Here is a 22,100-nt window from a genome sequence, read left to right on the forward strand (position 1 = left end):
ATTTCACATGTTGTTTAGGTTAGTCAGTTTGTTTTTGCCCCTCATCAACCTCATATGATTGTTGTTTGTCACATCATTTGTTATGCTAGAGACAACTTCTTAGGGACTGTTTTTCTCCTCCTCATCACCCATACACTTTCTGATCCACTACTGGGTGGTGCGCCTTCATGGGTGATTCTCTCATCTCCTGGAAGTGTAAGAAACAACAAACCGTCTCTAAGTCTTCTACTGAAGCTGAGTATAAAGCCATGTTTTCTGCCTGTAGTGAGATTGTTTGATTGAAGTCTCTCTTCATGGATCTTGGTATTCAACTTCCTACTCCTATCCCTCTATATGCCGACAATATAAGTGCTACCAAGATTGCATCTAATCCTATCTTCCATGAGAGGACTAAACATATCGAGGTGGACTGTCACTTTATTAGAGACCTTTTCGTTGCTGGCTTTATATCTCTTTCTCATGTAGCCTCTAACATGCAGATTGCTGACACCTTCACCAAGGCCATGACTAAGAGTCAACACCTCGTTCTTATGAGCAAACTGATGTTGATGTCTACGCATCAGTTTGAGGGGGAGTGTGGAGATATCTTCATGTATATTATTAGTATAGTCCTTGTTGTACGGTACTCTTATTGTTTTATTTGTTCTTTTTATCTTTCAGCCCTATAAGGGCATTCTTGTAACTGTACGTATCTTTTAATATAAAAGGGGCTCTTTGGGGTGAGGGTCGACTATTGTTGACACCCCTGAATCTACTGTCTTTTGTTCTCAGTTCTGCTCACATGGTCGACTATTCTTGAACACCCCTGAATCTACTCTCTTTTGTTCTCAGTTCTGCTCACAATTCCCATCTCATTCATGATTTTTTCAGCCAAAGTAACTCTGAGACCCCATGAGCCATTGAGTTTTTTTTTGGATCAATAACCATAATTTCATTAATTAATAAAGAAAATGAGCCTATACAATAAGAACAGAGAGATAAAACGTTCTTATCTCTCCCCTCTCTTTCCTGTACAATTGTTCCCAAAACATTTGTTCTCTCTCCACCCCTTGTTTAGCCCTACTATCAGCAGCACAAGTAGCTTTCCTTTTCACCCAACAGTATCTAATTTCCATGTCCTTGGTCAATTTCCACTCCCCTTCAATTATTAGTTTTTGTATATTCATTGCTTTTTCTCCTTTTACCCCTTCCTTGACGGCCATGATTTCAGCCCTTAGTGAGTCACTTACACCTATCGGTCCCGAAAAAGCACAATTATATGACTGTGTTTCTAAAATCTCCATCTGCACTTGGATTTTCTAGGTTCTCCAAGCTTCTGCCATAAAATTTGAGTTTAGTGAAGCCTCTTTTTGGTGGAATCAACTTTGAGTAATGGTTCCTTTAGTAGATGAAGTTCCTGACACTTCCAATTTCTAGGTATATCATCCATCGAGTAAGAAGAAAGGTCTCCAATGTTTTAACCCGATGTGCCACTCTAGCAGTAATACATTCAAAAAAGCTTCTTTGCTTCTTTCCTTTTCATTGTATATTCTTGCATTCTTTTCTTCCCAAAATGTCCAAATTACTGCTGCCCTAGTTCACCAACACATAATTTTGCTTCTTTCCTTTGGTCACCCAAATGTTGTAAGAGCAAAAAAAGGCTTGTAGTGTTTATCAGAAGATCCTACCTGCATCCATCCCATATTTGTGCAACAAAATGACAAGTTATTATCAATTTCCACTGTTGGTTTTGCATGACACACCAAGATGGGGATAAACATCAATTGGGTCTTCTTTTTTGAAAAAAAATGGTAGGGATTACCCCAAACTTCTTTAATGGGAGAATAGGATTACACCAAACTTCTTTAATGAGAGAGAAGGTGAGGGAAGCTGAAATATGGTTTTGGAGAAGGAAGTACAAGAAAAAGAACTAAAGTAGAGGATGAAGGAGTCCAAATCCGACCATCCTGTCTAGTAGGATTGAGGAACACTTATTCAAGAAGATGGAGAAAACTAAGAACATAAGGAAGCTCAATGTCCTTTTTTGCCTTTCCAAAAACCCAAATTGCAGTCAAAACCTAAATTAGAAGAGGAGGGTGTTGCAAATTTAGTGACACCTTCCTCTTAGATCTCCATGAGACGAGCATAGTTTTCAAGGTGCCAAGGCGAGGCTAGGCGACTGGGGGTCTTCTAGTCACCTAGTCGCGTAGACGGGTGCCTAGGCGTCGCCTAGACGATGGATTTTTTATGCTAAAAACATAGATCCTAGGGTAGTTCCCTAGGTACCATAACCATATTTCTTTAATAATTATTCCTGATTTTCATAAGAAAAGTATAAATTTTATAGTAAAGTATAGAAAATCAACATATTCATGAGAAGAAAAGGAAGGAAAATAGAATTAAAAAAATATAGGGGCTGAACCCTTATTTTTGTTATAGGAAAAGAAGAAAATAAAAAGTATTGGTAGTTGTAGTAGTCGTAGTAGAAGAAGAATATATGGAAGAGGAAAATGTGCTGATTAGATAAAATTTTTTGTTCTTCCTTATTGGTTCAGGTTTTTAAGTCTTTGAGGGTTCAATACAGCATTTAGCAATGTTTGTGTTGATTAAACCCTAATAACTAAGAAAATAATAAAAAGAAATTAGTATATAAACACACAAAATGATTATTTTAGTTTAATAATGTTTATTTTATAATTATAATCTCAAAAAAGAGTGAATAAAAAAGTATTTTATTGTAGGAAGTAGAAAACTGTAAGGCGATTAGGCAAGGCGAGCCTCAAAGGGCGCCTTGTTGCCTAGGTGTCGCCTTGACAACTATGCAGACGAGGTTGCCTGCATTTGTGAATGCCTCTAAATTGAGGTGACCTTGATCAAACCCCTTTCTTTTGATTACTGTGTCTGACTTCCTTGATTGATATCAGTTCTCTGATACGAAGTTGCTGATATTGGAAAGATAAAGAAAATGGAAAAACATTAAACAGTAGATGAAAAATGAATAAGAGAAGAAGAAAAACTGAGTTTGTGTAGTAATGCTATCTTGGGATGTGTGTCCCACTTCATAACTTAAATATCAGAGATTCATATATACATGAAATGACCAAAATACCTCTTCATGAGTTCATTCTTACTCCATTCTCAACAAATATGTATTTCTTAGTTTTCATTTTCATTATTCGACGTGTATAATAGGACTGCCATATGCTCTGTTAGTTAATTTAAGAAACTTTTTCAGGTTTGCAGTTGCATTTTATGGCAGTTCAAGTCATCCTCAAATGGTTGCCCTTATTGCACAGGTAATGTTTTGTTTTGAATGCCATTAAGTTGTACGCTTAGTGACTTGTTATGATGATATGCATCTTCTCTGGATAAACATTTTGATAAGTGAAAGTTTGTTTTCAGTGTGCTGGCATCTGAAGATGTCATTTGATATACTGTCATGTTATATTGGTATAGCAATATGGTAACCACCAATGTACTAGCATTGTTGGTTTAAATTTTAAGTTAATGCGTGGAACTGACATATAGTGGCTTCTTGCCTCAATTAAAGTGGAGTGGGACAATAATTTACAGATCCCATGAATCTTGTATATTTGTCCCTTGGTGTCAAAAGAATTAGATTCATATCAGGGCTTTTGATGCAGATTGCTTGTCATTTCTTTGTGCTTCTCACATTATCTAGTTAAAGTTTTATATCTCGCTGTCTGTTAACTGATCATTCAATTATTTCGTTTCTGTTGGGATATCAGTTTACAGTAGTGTTTTTTATTTATTTAATAATGGTATAGATACTGCTTAGTCCTTTTCTATGTTGCTGATATAGTAATTTCTTATATTTGGGCAGCCAGGGATACATTTGGCATTGTACATATATTCATTCTTTTTTATAAATAGATGTATTTAGAGCAAAAAATAGAATGTGGTGGCTAGATTGTGTCAAAACTGAATTTAGATCTATGGATAATAGTATTTCAGAATTGATATGGCTGAATTGTTGATAAAAGACCTGGACATTATCATAAATGAACCAATGAGACTATACTGTGATATAGCAAGGTTGCCATTATCATTGCTCACAATCCTGTCCAACATGATCATACTATACATGTGAAGGTAGATTGACACTTAATTAGGGAGATGGACTTGAACGAAATCTTTCTTCCATATGTTAAGACTGAGGACCAGCTAGTTGATTTTCAAAGTGTGTGAATGTGTGATCATGAAGAGGATGGATCATGTTTTCAATAACTTGAGCATGATAGATGTCTATGCTGCACTTGAGGAGTGTAGACTGTAGAGATGTGTAGAGACTTGAGAGTCTTATATTTGTCTTTTTCTATTTTTAATCAGGAATAGTGGTTTTCTCTTTATTTAAGATAAAGTTTAAATAACAATTAACAAGTACATGGGCTGATCAAGGCTAACTCATTCATTCTCACAAACAGATTTCTCTCTTCTCTCTTCCTCTATTACTTCTATTTCTCTTTCTTTCTTGTCACATACAAAACTCAAATCAAGATTGATTGTTGCTTGGTTTTTGTCTATTCGTGTGTATATATTTATGTAATAACCATGTACAAATTTCTAGTTTTGGGGGCCTGCCATGTCCAACACCTCATGACTGTTGAAATGTCTTTTGTATCCATGTCCACAGATCGTAGATTCTAATTGATAGTCAATGTCAAACATTTAAGTGTTCCCTTTTAAAGTTGATGTTAACTTTCTGTTGAAATTTGCTGATCTTAGTTAATTGCATAGGATGAGATATCTAATTCAAGTGGTCAAGTTGAGCCACCTGGAATGCACATGATATATCTTCCATATTCTGATGACATCAGGAAGATTGAAGAGGTAAGAGAAATTATTTTGGGTAGTGTTAATTTCTTACTGATGTTGAGCTTTGCTTATGAAATTCACAATTATACGCAGGTTCATATGAATGTGGATTCTGTGGCACCTCGAGCAACAGATGATCAAATACAAAAAGCTACTGCTCTATTGAAGCGTTTGGATTTGAAAGATTTTTCTGTTTATCAGTTTGCAAATCCTTGTAAGTTAACAGACTCTGTTTCATAACTCTTGCAATACTTAAGCTTAATAACATCAAAATAATTTGTATGAAAATTGAATCTTATTCTTGTGTTAGATGGAATTCCTACATCTAAGTACCATTGGTCATCATTCTGATATTGCTTTCATTTTTAATAACTTGTGGATTACAGAATTAGTGGTAGGTCATACTTAATTATTGTGATCATAAGTTTAAATCATCTGTAAAATGACTTTTTGATCGATGTCCATCTTAAAGCACATGGATATAGATAGTCTATTCTAATATTGGGTTAACCCATGATTTTTCCCTCTAGTTTACATTGGGATACAAAATACGTTCAACAATAGTTTTCATCTTTTGATGCCCAACCATTCACAAATGCCCTTGGGTTGCTTCCATAATTCCTATGACCTTTGCTCCTACCAAAGTTCATTCTAAATCCCCACTGAAGCTCCATTAATAAATTCTATTTTGTGCCTAGTTTTTGAATTTCTATTTTTTTTTTTATTGTCCCATAGAGAATTTTCAGTTCCCAGTAATTTAGCTCAAATCCTTTGACCCTTATTGATTATTTTCTTTAATCTTAAAATCATCTCTAAACCCTTAGTCAATTCTTACCCTCCTAGTCATTTATGGGTTAACTTAATGCCTTAATGGTGCCTTCGTTATTATAGCAAATTTATCCTACATCAATTGGTGTCAGAGCAGTTTTCCCCAATGTTTTCAACCCATTACTGACTCAGCTAGGACTTGTCAACCTCTCACCTGGCCAGGATTCTAGATCTTTTTTACCCCAAATTCAGTAATTAAAAAAAAAAAAAAAAACTGTTGAATTTGGTCGAAACCCATTGACCCAAACAATTAAACCAGTGAACCATTCAAACTGTTCCCAGGTCACAGTTCAAATGAGTGAATGAATATTAAACTAAAATACTAAGTTACAATATAATAATAAGGTTGAAACCAAGAAGATGGAGAGCGGGTTTGTGAAGGTAGCATGGTGGAAGAGAGTATTGAAGGTTGAAGCCAAAGATTTTTGTTCAATGAACTGACAATCAAAGGGCAGTAAGGGCAGTTGAGCTTGAAGATTAGGGAAGTAAGGTGGCTATGATGTTGATGGTAGGGATAGAAGTGGTTGGATGGCTTAGGGAGTAGGGACTTTGTGATTGCAGCAGGTTCTAATGGTAAGCAAGAAAATTGGAAGAAGAGTAGAATAGAAGCAGAAAGAAGGTATGTGGCAGAGGGCAGGAAGCAGATAGTGTGTTTCCCTGGAGGGAGAAAGGGTTAAGTATGACAGGAAATTGCTAGAATGTTGAGTGAGTTTCTGAATTGCCTGGTTAAAGCACAAATAGAGACCTCATAAGGGGTAGAGGAGACCGTCAATGAGACTGGCAAAGGTGATGTCCCTCTGCAGGAATTGTTGACAATGATGAACAATAAATGAAATTGTATATGGTTGCAAGAAGGAACAATGTATCTGATAGAGTTGCTGATTGTGTTACAGCAGAAGAGCTGGTTCGAGTGAGCTCACCCTCCTGAAATGGACGAGAGAGAGAGAGGAAGAGAAGAGGAAGAGAGACAAGAGAGACGAGAGAGACTAAGGATTATTTCATTCATGCCTACTCAATTGATTGCTACAGATATTTATAACTGCAGATCGTGGCTTGTAACAACCCAATCATGACCTGTAACAACCCAACAAACTCTGCTCAAATCTCTGGACATGGACGGCACGTGTAAACAAACCTCAGAGGAGGTGCTGCGCGCCTGAGCCGTGGGGTGTGCTGATTTGGGCCCGACGTGTCCTGGGCCTGCTTCTGGGCCGGTCCTAACATCCCCTTCCCCATCAAGAATGACCTTGTCCTCAAGGTGGGTGGTGGGAAATTGCTTCTGTAGCTGGTCAAAATCTTCCCAAGTAGCATCCTCCTGTGGCAGTCCTTTCCTAGGAAGGTTGAGACGGTAGGCAACAGCCCCAATGCATTCAACCACCTGAAATGGCCCAAAGTACAGGGGGAATAATTTCTGAGCTGACCTTCTCGCCAGGGACATCTGCCTGTATGGTTGGAGTTTCAAATATACCCAATCCCCGACTGAAAACTCCAATTCCCGGTGCTTCCTCTCATAAGCTATCTTCATACATTGCTGGGCCTGCTGAAGATGGAACTTGAGGGTCTTGAGCATCTGGTCCCTTGTTGAAAGCTGGTTCTCAACTTCAGCAACTGATGATGTCCCCTTTTCATACGGTAGGACAGATGGAGGGTCACACCCATAGAGTACTTTGAAAGGAGTGGTTCCTGGTATGGGTTGGGGCTGCAACAATCCTGCCGGTGCCTGCGTGTTTTACTTTTTCTGTTGGCAAGTAGCACATCTTGCTACATACTCCTGCACCATGCGCTTCATGCCCTTCCAATATTAGTGCGAGCCCAAACATTTATAGGTACGAAGAGCCCCTGAATGTCCCCCCTGGGCTGAGTCATGAAAGAGTTGCGGTAGCTCCTGGTGATGGTTGGATCTGTTAGAAGTCACCATTCTCCCTCTGTAAAGGAAAACATCGCCCTTCATAGTGTACCCATCAGTGAGAGCTGGTTCCTTGAGAACTTGGGCCTGAATCTGGGCTAGGTGAGTGTCGTCGTGGGCTTCCTGCTTTAACTGGTCCATCAAGGTATAAGTTGGCCGTGACACCCCAGTGATGTGAAGGTCTTCCACTCATGAGAGTGCATTGGCGACAGCATTAGAAGGTCTCGGTTTGTACTCAATGCTAAAGTCGTACCCCAATAACTTGTAGGCCCACTTTTTCTGGTCGGGGCCCAGAATTCTCTGTTCCAGCAGGTGTTTGATGCTGTGGTGGTCCATGCACACAATGAATCTTCGGCCTAGGAGGTATGCTCTCCACTTCTGAACCGATAGCGCGATAGCCATGAGTTCTTTCTCATACATGGACTTGGCTTGGGCCTGAGGAGAGAGGGCCTTGCAGTAGAAGGCCAGTGGTCGGCCTTGTTGCATCAAGACTACGCCTATCCCTTTGCCCGAGGCATCCACTTCAACCACAAATTCTAATTTGAAATCGGGGAGAGCCAATGTTGGAGGTGTGGTCACAGCCTTCTTGAGTAACCGGAAGGCTTCATCAGCTTTCTGATTCTACTCAAATGCATGCTTCTTTAGTAGGCTAGTAAGTGGTGCCACCAGGACTCCATAATTTCTAATGAATCGGCGGTAGTACCCAGTAAGCCCAAGGAACCCCGAAGGGCCCGTGGGGAGTTGGGCCTAGCCCATGCGACCATGCAAGCTATTTTCTCTGGATCTGTATGCACCTGGCCATCGGAGATGATGTGCCCCAAGTAGTTAATCTGGGTCTGCCCAAAGGATAGAAGGCTTCGCAAATAGCTGGCGGCGGCGTAGTAAGCTTAATGTGCACTGCAAATGGTCCAAATGAGCAGCCCAATTTGGGCTGCAAACAAGTATATCATCAAAGAATACAAGCACAAATACCTGTAGATAAGGCTTAAAAATCTCATTCACAAGTCTTTGAAATGTCGATGGTGCATTAGTTAAACCAAAGGGCATCACTAGGAATTCTAAATGCCCATCTGGGGTCCGGAATGCGGTCTTATGTATGTCATCCGGATTTACTCGGATCTGGTGGTAACCCGATCGCAGATCCAGCTTGGAGAAATATTTGACCTTACCCAACTCATCAAATAGCTTTTCAATATGAGGGATTGGATACCGATCTTTGACGATGATATTGTTCAAAGCTCTGTAATCAACACAACCTCCAGCTTCCGTCCTTTTTACCAAAATGATGGGGGATGAAAATGGGCTGCTACTAGGTTGGATAAAGCCCTTGTCCAGTAACTCCTTAACCATCCTTTCCACCTCTGCCCTCTGGTAATGGAGATAACGGTAGGGTTTGATGTTAGTGGGTGGGGCCCTCGGTTGTATGGGAATCTTATGATCATGGGCTCTTAGGGCGGGAAGGGTAGTGGGCTCCTGGAAGATGTCAACATAGGTTTGGAGCAATAGTTGAAGCTGCTGTGTTTGTTTAGGACTGAGGCTCTTAGTTTCAGAAGAAACAGCCATCGGCCCAAGTGGCATTGATCCCATACTCATTAGTAGTGGAGTGGCACCGTACTGGCATTGTTTGAATATAGCATCCAAATCTTCTGCTGTTATGGGCTGATTTTTAACCTCTTTCAAGGTATAAGTGCGACCCTCTTGCGAAAATGTATGGTCAGCTCGGCTCAGTTAGAAACCACAGGGCCCAAAAGCTGCAACCATTGTATTCCTAGGACCACATCCGCTCTGGAAAATTCTAAGGGGTGCAAGTCTACCCTGAAGGTATACCCTTGAACCTTGAGTTCAACTGACTTGCATTTCCTGTCACAGGACATTCGCTGGCCATTGGCCACATTGATTGCAAACATCGGAACTGCCTCAATCATCAGTCCCAGTTGTTGGGCTAACCCGGAGGTTATAAAATTTAAGAACTCCCACTATCAATCAAGATGGCTACCTTCCTCCCTAAGATCTGGTCGTGAATCCACATTGTTCGGGGGACCTGATATCCGGACAGAGCCTGTAAGGAAATAACACAGTATTCTACTTTGGGAATCACCTCCATTTGCTGAACCCCGGTGTCTTCGTGGGGGGGGGGTCAGGGTCATCTTCTTCATCAACTTCTTGCAGAAGGTAGACATGTTGGGCCTTACATTTGTGCCCTGCGACGAAGTTTTTGTCACAATTATAGCACAACCCTTTTTCTCTTCGGGCCTGCATCTCTGTCCATGATAGCTTCCGGTAAGGTAAGGTCAATGAACCGGTTTTCTGGGCAGGCAGAATGGGCTTGGCAACAGTGATCACCGGATTAGTAGGGGTTGGAAGTAATGGGCCCGGGTTGCGCTCAGTCTTCGGGTAGGGGTTCCTTTGTATTGGGCCCGCTTGAGGACCTGTAAACCTTCCCAGTTTCTTGAGCCAATCCAGCCTTTCTTCTTGTAATTTGGTTAAACCAACAGCCACAACCAGCGTAGCAGGTTGCATGGTATTTACTTCAATTCTGATATCATCCCGCAATCCTCCTATGAAACAACCCACCAGAGCAGCCTCCGGCCAGCCATGAACTCTCGCGGCCAACCGCTCGAACTCGTTTTGGTATTCTCTTACCGTACCCATTTGTCTCACTCTAGAGAGGGACTCATTGAAGTTCTCATAGCCAGAGGGTCCGAACCTCACACATAGAGCCTCGGTGAGGTCCAACCAGGTGGTTTGGGGATGGGTCTTCTAGTACCATTGGTACCACATAATTGCTTTGCCATCCATGTGAATGGCTGCAATGAGAACTCTTTGCTCGGCAGGGGTCTCGTGAAATTGAAAATACCTCTCAGCCCGGTTTATCCAAGGAACAGGGTCATCACCTGAATACAGTGGGAAGTCGATCTTGGCGGCCTTGACAGGGAAGACTCCACCTCGCCGGCTCCCATTGCTACTACTGGATCCCTCGACCTCTGAAGCTCTGGGTGCCGCTGACAGCCGTTCGAACTGACCAACCAATCCTGAAAGTGTTTCCTTGATGTCTCTCAACTCGTTGGTGGTCTGCCGCACTTACCCTTCGATCCGGTCAATCCTTTCCTTAGCCACAGTTGATCTGGTCGTCAGCATGGGAGCTAGGCTCTGATACCAACTGATAGAGTTGCTGATCGTGTTACAGCAGAAGAGCTGGTTCGAGGGAGCTCACCCTCCTGAAATGGATGAGAGAGAGAGGAGGAGAAGAGGAAGAGAGACGAGAGACTAAGGATTATTTCATTCATGCCCACTCAATTGATTGCTACAGATATTTATAACTGCAGATCGTGGCTTGTAACGACCCAATCATGACCTGTAACAACCCAACAAACTCTGCTCAAATCTCTGGACGTGGACAGTGCGTGTAAGCAAACCTCAGAGGAGGTGCTGCGCGCCTGAGTCATGGGGTGTGCTGATTTGGGCCCGAATTGTCCTGGGCCTGGCTCTCCATAACTGGGCCTGATTCTGGTCTGGTCCTAACAGTATCAGCCCCTAATGCCAGCTTCGATCAACCAACAGTGGCTCCCACTGACTTTCATATAGTCAAATTTGCAAGTGGGTCCATGTGGGCTAGGGGATCCCTCTTGGGAGAGGAATCTAAATGGACCCCACAAAGGGAGATCATGCAATGATCTAAAACTATTCACGAGGATGATTTGCATCCACAACCACTTAGAGAGACATTCAAGTATAATATGGGCCAAGCACTTATGGCCCATATGGCAATTTCACAAACCACACAAGTTGGAATGACATTCACATAATAAACCACAAAAGACGAGAAAATGGCTTTGGAAGTCCAACCCATCAAAGCCAACACACTACCAATCCATTAACATGTATGTTTTAGCATTTAAAACCTTTCTTAAACATGGGCTCAACTAACATCAAATAATTGGGTTTCCATGCATGGCTGAATTGGCCAATGCTTTACCACATCAAACCCTCAAGTGAGAAACATCACCAAAAATAGTGATGCTGGGCTGTTGACATTTCAGCCTAAGAACCCTAGAAACGGTCAAACAATTAGGCTAGTTCTAGGTGCCTTTACCTAGGGTTTGTTTTGTTAAAACTCCAAACAATCAAAACTGTTATGATCTGAAATCTACAGCAGTAAGTAAGCACACAACTCACATCAAATATGAAACACAATGGCTGAAAGTGAGGTGGCCTAAAATGTGTGATTGGTTCACATCACAAACTGGTTTGCCCAAAAATGCAAGAAACAAACTAAATTGATTTCTAGAACTTGTAACTTATCTAATTAATTTTCAGGTCTGATAAAGCTGGTTTAAATCTCAGATATTCAAACCATAATGCTCTGATACCACTGAAGAAATGCCACCATCGAATGGTGGAAAGGTCAGAAATTCCCAGTTTAAAAGTTTGAACATGCTGATATTGAAATTCATCTTAACAATTCATTATTCTAAAGCGGGAATAACCTCAAAAAGTTAGGACCAACCTCTGTAATTTCTACCAAGTTTTCTCAGACCCAAAACTAAGAGAAATAAATTATCGTACCTGATAGTTGACAGGCTACAAGTGCAGCTTGTCCAAGTGGTAGTTCACGCCTAACCTCTCTTGTAATCTCTCACCGGTTTGATCTAGTTGAAAAAGATGGCATGCCAGATAAAGTTGATCTCCAACCTTTGCAATTTGCAGCAACTATTGGCTCTGTTACAAGCCTCAGATAATGGTCTAATGATATTGTAAATTCCACAATGTTAACAACTTGAACACACACTTAAGTTGGAGGGAGTAAAAGGCTAGATCAAACTAGCGCATCTTTCTCTTTTTCTGAATTCTTTCTCAAAACTCTACATAGTGTTCTCTTTGACTCTCAGAGTTAGATGACCCAAGAGGCTTTAAACCTCTTAGAGTCGAACAATCCTTCCCTAAGTTTCCCAAGAGAATTAGGAAACATCCAATACAATTGGGCTTTCCCATTCAACTTGGATATTGACTGGTCAAACTGTTAGAATGTTAGAGTGATGTTTGGCTGATAAGAGTTCTTATTAGCCCATTCTTATGTTTAACTTATCTTGTAACTGGGCTTGTGTTAATGGGCCTAGTCCTGTTTAATGATTTAAGTCATCTGGGTGTCCCATCACTAATCAGGGGCATCCCAGTAATTTCTTGTACCTTGTACTATATTCATCTATAAATTAAGGACTGGTCGACTGGATAGTACAGTTCGACATTCTCTTCAGTTCTGTGGTTCTCTTCTCTTCCTTGCTACTTTGAGTATAGCTCTTCAGATTACATGGTATCAGAGCATTAGCTCCTTCCTGGTTTCAGCAGGCGCACTCTTTTCTCTTGCTGTCTTTTCATCTTCTCTCTTCCTTTTCTGGGTTGCTGCAGTGAAGACCTAGGAGTGTAAGAGAGTAAAGCAAGTTCGAACCTAGGGTTTCTCTTGGTTGTAGGACTCAAGGGAAGTAAAACCCAGAAGTAGATGTCCTACTAGATTATCTCCAGCAAATAGTAGCTATTGGGATACTAAGAGAGGTCTGTATAGGACAGACCTAGTTGAGGACTGATTTCAGCAGTCCTAGCACTAGCCGAAAGGGGGAGAGCTTCCTCTACAGTTGCAGCTTCGTGCCCCAGCAAGACTCGGGCAGAACTGTGGTAACTTTAGTTACAGATTCTCTTCAGGTCGGTTATCAGTCTTACTTTGTGAACTTCAGTTACTGCACTGCACAGTTACTTTAGGTTGCAGAACAAGCCCTAACTGAAGTAACTTCAGTTACTAGCACTATGAACTGGTTCAGTTACTTCGACCAGTCCTAAACAGCACTGCACAGTACCCGAACTGTGAACACTTCTACCAGCACTGTGAACACTGTGACCACTTCGGCCAGTCCTAAACAGAACCACCTACAGCACTATGAACAACTCTTGGACTGAAGTCAGGATGTCCTCACCATCCGGTGAAGTTTCCTCTAGAGATAACAGACCTGTTACAAGGTCCTCAAACCTGGAAAAACCCTAATCTGCACAGCTTGCAGATTACAAGTGTGCTGCTAGATGAGAATAACTTCAGAGAGTGGTCTGTCTCAGCAATGCTGTTCATTACCTCTCGTGAGCTCACAGGCTATTTGGATGGAGACAAGAAACAACCAGAAATTGGCAGTCCTGAATACACCGTGTGGCGCAAGGAAAATGCCACAGTCATGTCTTGGTTGCTGGCCTCTATGACTCCTAGGGTAGCCAGAACTGTTCATCACTTCCCCACAGTTGCTAAAATTTGGGAGAAAGTATCTAAGACATATGGCCAGAAAAAGAACAATGCTAGAATCTACAGGCTGAACCAAGACATTGCAGCCCTAAGGCAAGGAGACATGTCCGTGGCAACCTACTTTGCAACACTGGAAGGCCTCTGGGAAGAGCTTGACCACCATTTGATTTTGGATTGGGAAAATGCTAATGATAAGGGGAGGCATAAGCAGATTGAGGAGGGCAGAGCCTTCAAGTTTCTGGCGGGTCTTGACCCTGTATATGAAGGTATAAGGTCACAGATTCTAGGGAGAGATGAATTACCTGAGCTTCACCATGTCTACTACTTGGTGAGGAATGAAGAAGTAAGGAGAAAGGAGATGCAAGTTGACTCCCAGACACAGTCAACAGAACTACCTGGAGAACATTCAGCCTTAGTCTCCATTAAGGGGAATAGATTTTCAGACAAGAAGTCCCTCAAGTGTACACATTGTGGTGGTGAGAAACACACAAAGGAGAAATGTTGGGTCCTGTACCCTCATCTGAAGCCAGTTGCTCTGAGAAAGGACAAAAGGCAACATAAGGGCCACACAGCAAGTGGGAATCTTGCCACCAACAACAGTAGTGACAACTCACAGAGTATTCATACAGTGTCATCTTCCACCGCAAGGCAAGCTGCCGACTCCTCTGGACCAAGTATTTTGGGCTTCACCGCTAGTGAGGTAGAGGTTCTCAGTCGGGCATTAGCCCGTCTGAAGAACAATTCTTTAGCTTCCACCTCTCTTGCCAAATCAGGTACAACCTCTGCATTTAGTGCATCTAGTTCCATTAATTCTACCTCTTGGGTGATTGATTCCGGAGCCACTGACCATATGACACATATGTCCTCCTTATTCTCCACATATCATTTGTTGTCTGGCCAGGATAAGATGAGAGTAGCTGATGGGTCCCTCTCCACCATCTCTGGAAAGGGGGTGGTTGACCTAAGCAAGGATCTCTCTCTTAAATCAGTCCTACATGTTCCTAGTCTTACCTCAAATCTGTTGTCTGTTTCAAAGCTCACAAAAAACTTGAACTGCAGTATAACTTTCTTTCCTTCTCATTGTGTCTTCCAGGACAGATTGACGAGGAGAACGATTGGGAGTGGTCATGAGTATGGGGGCCTCTACTATTTTGATGAAGATGTCAGCTCAGCCTTGCAAGCTTCTACTACTAGTCCGGAAAGTGTGGAGTCAATAGCTAGGCTGCACTTGTGGCATGCTAGGCTAGGTCATTTGTCATTTTCTTCCTTAGCAATGTTGTTTCCCGAATTATGTAAGGGCATTCCGAGTCAGAGTTTAATTTGTGATGTGTGTCAAATGTCAAAAAAATGTAGATCAATGTATCCAATTTCTAGTAATGAAATTCAAGCCCCTTTTGATTTGGTTCATTCTGATGTTTGGGGTCCTTCACCCATTGTTTCCATTGATGGCTTCCGTTACTTTATCAGTTTTATTGACCATTATTCTCGGTGCACTTGGATTTATCTATTGAAAGGACGTGAAGAAGTTCCCTGGATAACTATGATGTTTTGCAAGATGGTTGAAACACAATTTGATAAAAAGATCAAGCAATTCCGTTCAGACAATGCAGCTGAATACTTTGAAAGATCCCTGAACTCATTCATGGAAGATGCAGGCATGTTACATCAATCATCATGTGCTTACACCCCTCAGCAAAATGGGGTTGCTGAGCGCAAGAACAGGCATCTATTGGAGACAGCTCGAGCCCTTCTTTTCCAGCACAATATGCCCAAGCAATATTGGTCTCAAGCTGTTCTCACTGCATCATACCTGATAAATCGGATGCCATCTAAGGTACTGGGTGTGAAGAACCCTTTCTCTGTTTTGTGTCACACTCTTCCAGAATTTCCTCTTCCCCCGCGGGTTTTTGGTTGTACATGCTTCATACATGTGAAAGATCCAAAGAAGACCAAGCTGGATCCTAAGGCTACAAAGGGAATATTTTTGGGGTACTCTCCTACGCAGAAGGGGTATAAGTGTTATGATCCTGTCTCCAAGAAAAAATGTCACTAGGGATGTAGTCTTTTTTTAGTCTCAACCCTATTTCCAGTCTTCTCAGAATCCTCTTCAGGGGGAGAGTAGTGGGTTGGAAGAGGATTCTCATTCTCCCTTCTTTTTTGTTCCCATTTCATCACCTTCCACTACTACTAGCTGTAACATTCCGGGTCAACCTAGTGAGACTTCCACTGTGCCAGTTGCTTCTCCAGATTCGGCTGATGCTTCTGAAGGTTCCAGTAAACAAGAGAAAGAGATACTTACATACAGTAGAAGGAAGAAGGCCCCTCAACCTCATGATTGCAACCAGTTGAACTCAGATCAATCTGTCTCTGCAATCCAAGGTAATTCTGATTCACTCAATTCAGATTTGGATCTTCCTATTGCTCTCCGTAAGCCTGTTCGTTCTTGTACCACTCGGCATCCCATAGCCGATTATGTTTCTTACTCACACTTATCCCCTGCCTATCATTCCTTTGTGTCTGCTCTTTCCTCTGTATGTGTCCCTTTCAGGTATTCAGAGGCAGCATCTGATCCAAGGTGGAAAGAAGCCATGAATGAGGAGATGAAAGCCCTAATGAAAGCAAGGACATGGGAATTGGTGGACCTGCCAGAAGGGAAAGGCATTGTTGGGTGCAAGTGGGTATTCACAATAAAGCACAGGGAAGATGGGTCAATTGAGAGGTACAAGGCCAGACTTGTGGCAAAGGGATTTACACAAAAGGAAGGAATTGACTACAAGGAAACCTTTGCCCCAGTAGCAAAGCTCAACACAATCAGGGTTCTACTATCACTAGCAGCAAAATTCTCTTGGGAACTTCATCAGCTGGATGTGAAGAATGCCGTCCTAAATGATGATCTTCATGAAGAGGTATTCATGGAACCCCCACCTGGATATGATGTTGGAAAGAAGGTATGTAAACTAAGGAAAGCATTATATGGTTTGAAGCAATCTCCTCGGGCATGGTTTGAGAGACTTTGTTTGACCATGAAGAAAGTAGGGTACACTCAGAGCAGTGCAGATCATACATTGTTTACAAGGAGACAGGATGACAAACTTACAACACTCATTGTGTATGTGGATGATATGGTGATTACTGGAAATGATGTGAAAGAGATGAAGAGGCTGAAGGAGTTCTTAGCTTCAGAATTTGAGATCAAAGACCTGGGAAATCTGAGATACTTTCTTGGAATTGAAGTTGCTAGATCAAGAGAAGGAATCTACATATGTCAAAGAAAGTATGTGCTAGATCTCCTAGAGGAAACATGCATGATGGGGTGCCAGTAGACACTCCAATAGAACCAAGCCATGGATTACAAGAATCAATGGGTGAGGAATACTGTGATAAGGAAAGGTATCAAAAGTTGGTAGGAAAACTGATATACTTATCCCTTACTCGGCCAGACATTGCATATGCAGTGCATGTTGTCAGTCAATTCATGCACTCACCAAAGACCCCTCATATGAGAGCAGTGTAAAGAATCCTCAGATACTTGAAGACTTGCCCAGGGAAAGGAATTCTATTCAGAAAAAATAGTAGACTTGAAATTGAAGCCTACACTGATGCTGATTGGGTTGGGTCCGTTGGAGACAGAAAATCAACCTCAGGTTACTGTACATTCTTGGGAGGAAACCTAGTCACATGGCGTAGTAAGAAGCAGAATGTTGTGGCTAGATCAAGTGCAGAAGTAGAATACCGGGCTATGGCACACGGGGTTGCTGAACTCTTATGGCTCAGGACTCTCCTTAATGAGCTTGGTATCAAGACTGAGGGTCCTCTCAAGTTGTATTGTGATAATAAAGCTGCTATCAACATTGCCAACAATCCTGTGCAGCATGACAGGACAAAACATATTGAAATTGATCGACACTTTGTCAGAGAGAGAATTATTTCAGGAGAACTTTGTGTGCCTTATACTCCATCAGAGATGCAGATTGCAGATGTATTAATTAAAGGGCTGGCATCAACGAAGTTCAGGGACATACTTGGCAAGCTAAACATGATTGATATTCATGCTTAGCTTGAGGGGGAGTGTTAGAATGTTAGAGTGATGTTCGGCTGATAAGAGTTCTTATTAGCCCATTCTTATGTTTAACTTATCTTGTAACTGGGCTTGTGTTAATGGGCCTAGTCCTGTTTAATGATTTAAGTCATCTGGGTGTCCCATCACTAATCAGGGGCATCCCGGTAATTTCTTGTACCTTGTACTATATTCATCTATAAATAAAGGACTGGTCGACTGGATAGTACAGTTCGACATTCTCTTCAGTTCTGTGGTTCTCTTCTCTTCCTTGCTACTTTGAGTATAGCTCTTCAGATTACACAAACTAGTCAGTTCCTAATTCAATTAGAAACCATTTTAATTAAGAGTGACCAGTTTTGGCAATCTATTTAAACAAGGATTGAAACAAGTAAGAGAGGGAAGTTAATATGGCATAGGACCCACAAGATCCTAGCCCAAATTAATTAAATATTTCGGCCCACACTCCAACTAAGAGTAGGACCCACACCTAAGCCAAATTCAGCTTGTCTAATAAGTGAATTCACCCTAGCACAATGGGCCTATGAACCGAGCCCATTTATTGTCTCAGTTCACTTGGGTCTCACCTCTTCCTTAGCTTCAAAATGTAATGTCACACTCTGCTCAAAATGGATCCCAATATTACAACTGTTTTCAAACACTTTATCAAAATAAAATATTGTTTAGTATAATAAATTTTGCAAAATGATTTCAAGAACAAGTTGAAATCCACTACGGTAGTTTTAGGTTTTCACCAAAGAGTGTAAACTGGGATATTCTCTTTGTCTAATGAAGTAGTAGATCCTATTACAATGATCAGTCACTCAAGTACCTTCCCAATCTGTTCCAACACACCTAGGTATTTGACCCCAGAAGGATCTCACTGGTTGGCATATCAAAAGCAAGCTGATCTGATACTTAGTACAGTATCATGATCAAGTCAGGAGATCAAATGCAACTTTCTAGGTCAATCTATCAATCTCCAAGGTCGAGGATTAAATTGGGAATGATCCTGTCTAGTGTTTCCCAAACACCCACTCCTTGTACCTTAGGTCCAATCTGAGAAATTGAAACAGACTGCTCCTCTAGTTCGGTAGTACAAGAGTGTCATCCTTGACATGATTAACTCCCTAAGTTTATCAATTAGGTGAGAACATTTGAGCTTACATGAGTCTAAAAAAATTTACACCTTTGGAGTATTCACAGAAACACACTGAGATACAAATGAAATAATAAAGAAATTGAGTTTAGTCATTAATAAATGTCAGTATTCAATGGTCTTTTGGAGCTGAGGGCATATACTGTCTAACACTTTATACAGAAGGCTTAGACATGCTTTAGTATTTAAGCTATTATTTTATTATAAAATTCTATAGAAAAAAGTGGTGTAACCAATTTATTATGTTGCCCATTATATATTAACATAATCTAGAGGTTGAAAACCCTCCAAATTTGTTTATTATAGTATTGTCAAAAGCCATTGTACAGATTTGGTGGCTTATGGGGTCAAAAGCTTCACCCCTGCAGCCCCCCTAGTGGGAGCTCTTCCCCCACACTCCCATTGAGGGGCACATGCCCCTTGGACCCCAAAAAAATAATCATAAAGCACTATATATGAACCCAACCACATAAGACCATAACAAAAACATCCACACAAAACTTAAGCCTCCTTGTGCTAAAGAGTCTTTTGCCTCTTGCACAAGTATGCATAGTGATTTAAAAGGCGTGCCTAGGGGCACAGGCGAGGTGCATTTTAGGGTAAGCACCTCACCCAGGTCCTAGGCGCAACACTTTCAAAAGGCATACACCTAGTGCGCCTAGGTGTGCGCTTGATGTCCCTTGGCCCAAGCATCCACCTTTTGAAAATTGTATGCTTTTTTGCTTTTTTTAACCTAGCAGTTGGGCTAGGGCCTCCCCCGACCAAACCCCCCGAGGCAAGCCCAAACAAGTCTGAGAACCCCTTATTTGCTAATATTGTACATTCATTCATCTTAATAAAATATCTTCTTAAAAGGCAAATAAAATTATAAATCTTTATTTTTGTGCAAGAATTAAGAATTTAAGACCCTAACATGGACTTGTTTGGGCTTGCCTCGAGGGGCGTGGCACAATGACAATTCGTAGAATTAGGAATGTAATATGTTTTACATCACATTAGCTACTTGAAGTAATGCAATTGAAGAAAAAAAAAAAGAGATTGCGGGCTTTACATGAATGTGCTTTTCATGTTATGTTTATGTATTTTAATTGTAGATAATAGTTTTTTTAAAACCATTAATTTTAAAAAATAAGTTTATATTTCTTATTAATATTATGGTTAATATTTTTGCATTTTTTTGAATTTTCCGACATTTTTTGTATTTTTGTGCCTTGCTTTAAAATGGCACGCGCCTCGCCTTGTGCCTCTCGCCTCAGGCGCAAATTGGCCCTTGTGCCTTTTTTGCACTTTGCGCTTTTAAAACACCGAGTATGCATCATATTTCCACAAGTAGTGGAATGCCTCGTGTTGTGCCTCCATATTTTAAAATATTCATCCCAACTATATAGGGTCAGCTACATATCAGGCCTTTTAAGTTTCTCCAAATAACTTTATGGTTTTCTACGACATGAGTTTGTGTTCACAATGTAATCTTGCTGCAGCTTTGCAGAGACACTATGCAGTTTTAGAGGCCTTAGCCCTTGATGAGGATGAGATGCCAGATATTAAAGATGAAACTCTTCCAGATGAAGAAGGCATGGCTCGGTAATCTCAATGGGCATGCAGGGTTTTTCCCTCCTTATTTTGCACTAGGAATCTACTGTAACATTTTTTATGTTCTTTACCTTCATTTCCGAGTTCACATCTGTGCCCCACCCCACAAGGGGTGCCCCACAACATCCCACAGCACATCTCTGCCGTGTATTGGGAACATCTCCTGATGATGACATCATCATTTCTGGTACTATCATTGGGAGATGTTGCCAATACATGGCGGGGATGTTCTGTGGCAAGTTTGGAGGGGGGGGGGTGCAGATCTGAACTCTTCATTTCCACCCCTAAATGCTTATATTTATGCTAATCTTGTAGTGATGCATGCATGTCTAATGCAGACCTAAAATTGTCAATGCACTGGAAGAATTCAAGGTTTCTGTCTATGGTGAGAATTATGATGAAGACTATATGGAGACATCGGTAAGTGAGGCCTCTAAAAAGAGAAAAGATATTGTTGAAAATGCAGTGAAGGAATGTGCAAATTACAACTGGGCTGACCTTGCAGACAACGGAAAGGTAAAATGAAGTAACTGGTGTTCTTTCCATTCTAATTTGGTTGGAAAATAACGAATCCAAGATAATGCTTATTCTTTTTCCTTTTTTTTTTTTACATTCTTAATTTTCTGTATGCAGTTGAAGGATTTGACAGTTGTGGAACTTAAGTACTATCTCACAGCACACAACCTCCCCGTTACTGGGAAGAAGGAAGCTTTGATCAACAGAATATTAACTCACCTGGGGAAATAAGTCTTCTACTTGATCTTGACATCTTGTCATTGCGGAACAAAAAAATTTAAGCCTGTGAACTCAATAGAAACCTTGTTTCCAAGAAGGAAGAGACGATATATTTTACTTTGTAAATGGGTTTAGGCCTTCAGGCCCCTAGAACCATCAACAGAGGATGTTGTTAAACATGAAAGGTAATCATAGTTAAGGGACAAGGGGTGGAGAGAGAGAGAGAGAGAGAGAGAGAGAGAGAGGCAAGGAGTTCTGATTCTCTATAACTGTTGTACCACCCTTTGATGAGCAGTAAGCTGATCTAGTATGAAATCTTTGAGTTCCATTTTTCATGTTAATAGAATTCTTTACTGGATACATGGCTCATCATTTCAATATGTCCTAATTCTGATAGGGCATAATATTTCGATATTGTAATTCATCAATGCATGGCATGAGTCATACAAATTAGGGTTCAAAATATTAGTATCATGTATCGTATTGATGAGCTTAGAAATTAATACGTACTGTGGTATACTTTGTATACACATGGACATAGTAAAAGAATATGGATGTGTTTGGATACCTTAGAATTCCCACCAATGAATATAATATAAAAATAAAAAAAGGTATACATTAATAATTAATAATTTAATATGAAGAAATACATTGCGATCATACAATGAGTTAGAACATGTAAACATCATACAATAACTTGCTAATAATACATCAACCAATATATCGC

The 22,100-nt window shown here is 41.0% G+C and overlaps 1 protein-coding gene across 4 annotated transcripts in view; it reads left to right on the forward strand.

Moving 5' to 3' along the window:
- KU70 (ATP-dependent DNA helicase 2 subunit Ku70-like protein) overlaps window positions 1-21,731 on the forward strand; it is a 129,028-nt gene extending 107,297 nt beyond the window's left edge. For 3 of the 4 annotated variants that reach the window (XM_088976432.1, XM_088976435.1, XM_088976434.1), the window contains 6 exons: window positions 3,215-3,275; window positions 4,738-4,830; window positions 4,909-5,029; window positions 20,527-20,629; window positions 20,977-21,154; window positions 21,272-21,731. In XM_088976432.1, coding sequence (XP_088832558.1) covers window positions 3,215-3,275; window positions 4,738-4,830; window positions 4,909-5,029; window positions 20,527-20,629; window positions 20,977-21,154; window positions 21,272-21,385 — 670 coding nt within the window. In that variant the 3' untranslated portion in view covers window positions 21,386-21,731. Of the gene's footprint in view, window positions 1-3,214; window positions 3,276-4,737; window positions 5,030-20,526; window positions 20,630-20,976; window positions 21,155-21,271 lie in introns of all 4 variants that reach the window. The other variant, XM_088976433.1, reaches the window with a different exon arrangement.
- Window positions 21,732-22,100: the final 369 nt, after the last annotated feature.

This window comes from Nelumbo lutea, chromosome 3, assembly GCF_056320005.1.
Source record: "Nelumbo lutea isolate HS-2025 chromosome 3, American lotus-T2T, whole genome shotgun sequence".
Taxonomy (NCBI): Eukaryota; Viridiplantae; Streptophyta; class Magnoliopsida; order Proteales; family Nelumbonaceae; genus Nelumbo; species Nelumbo lutea.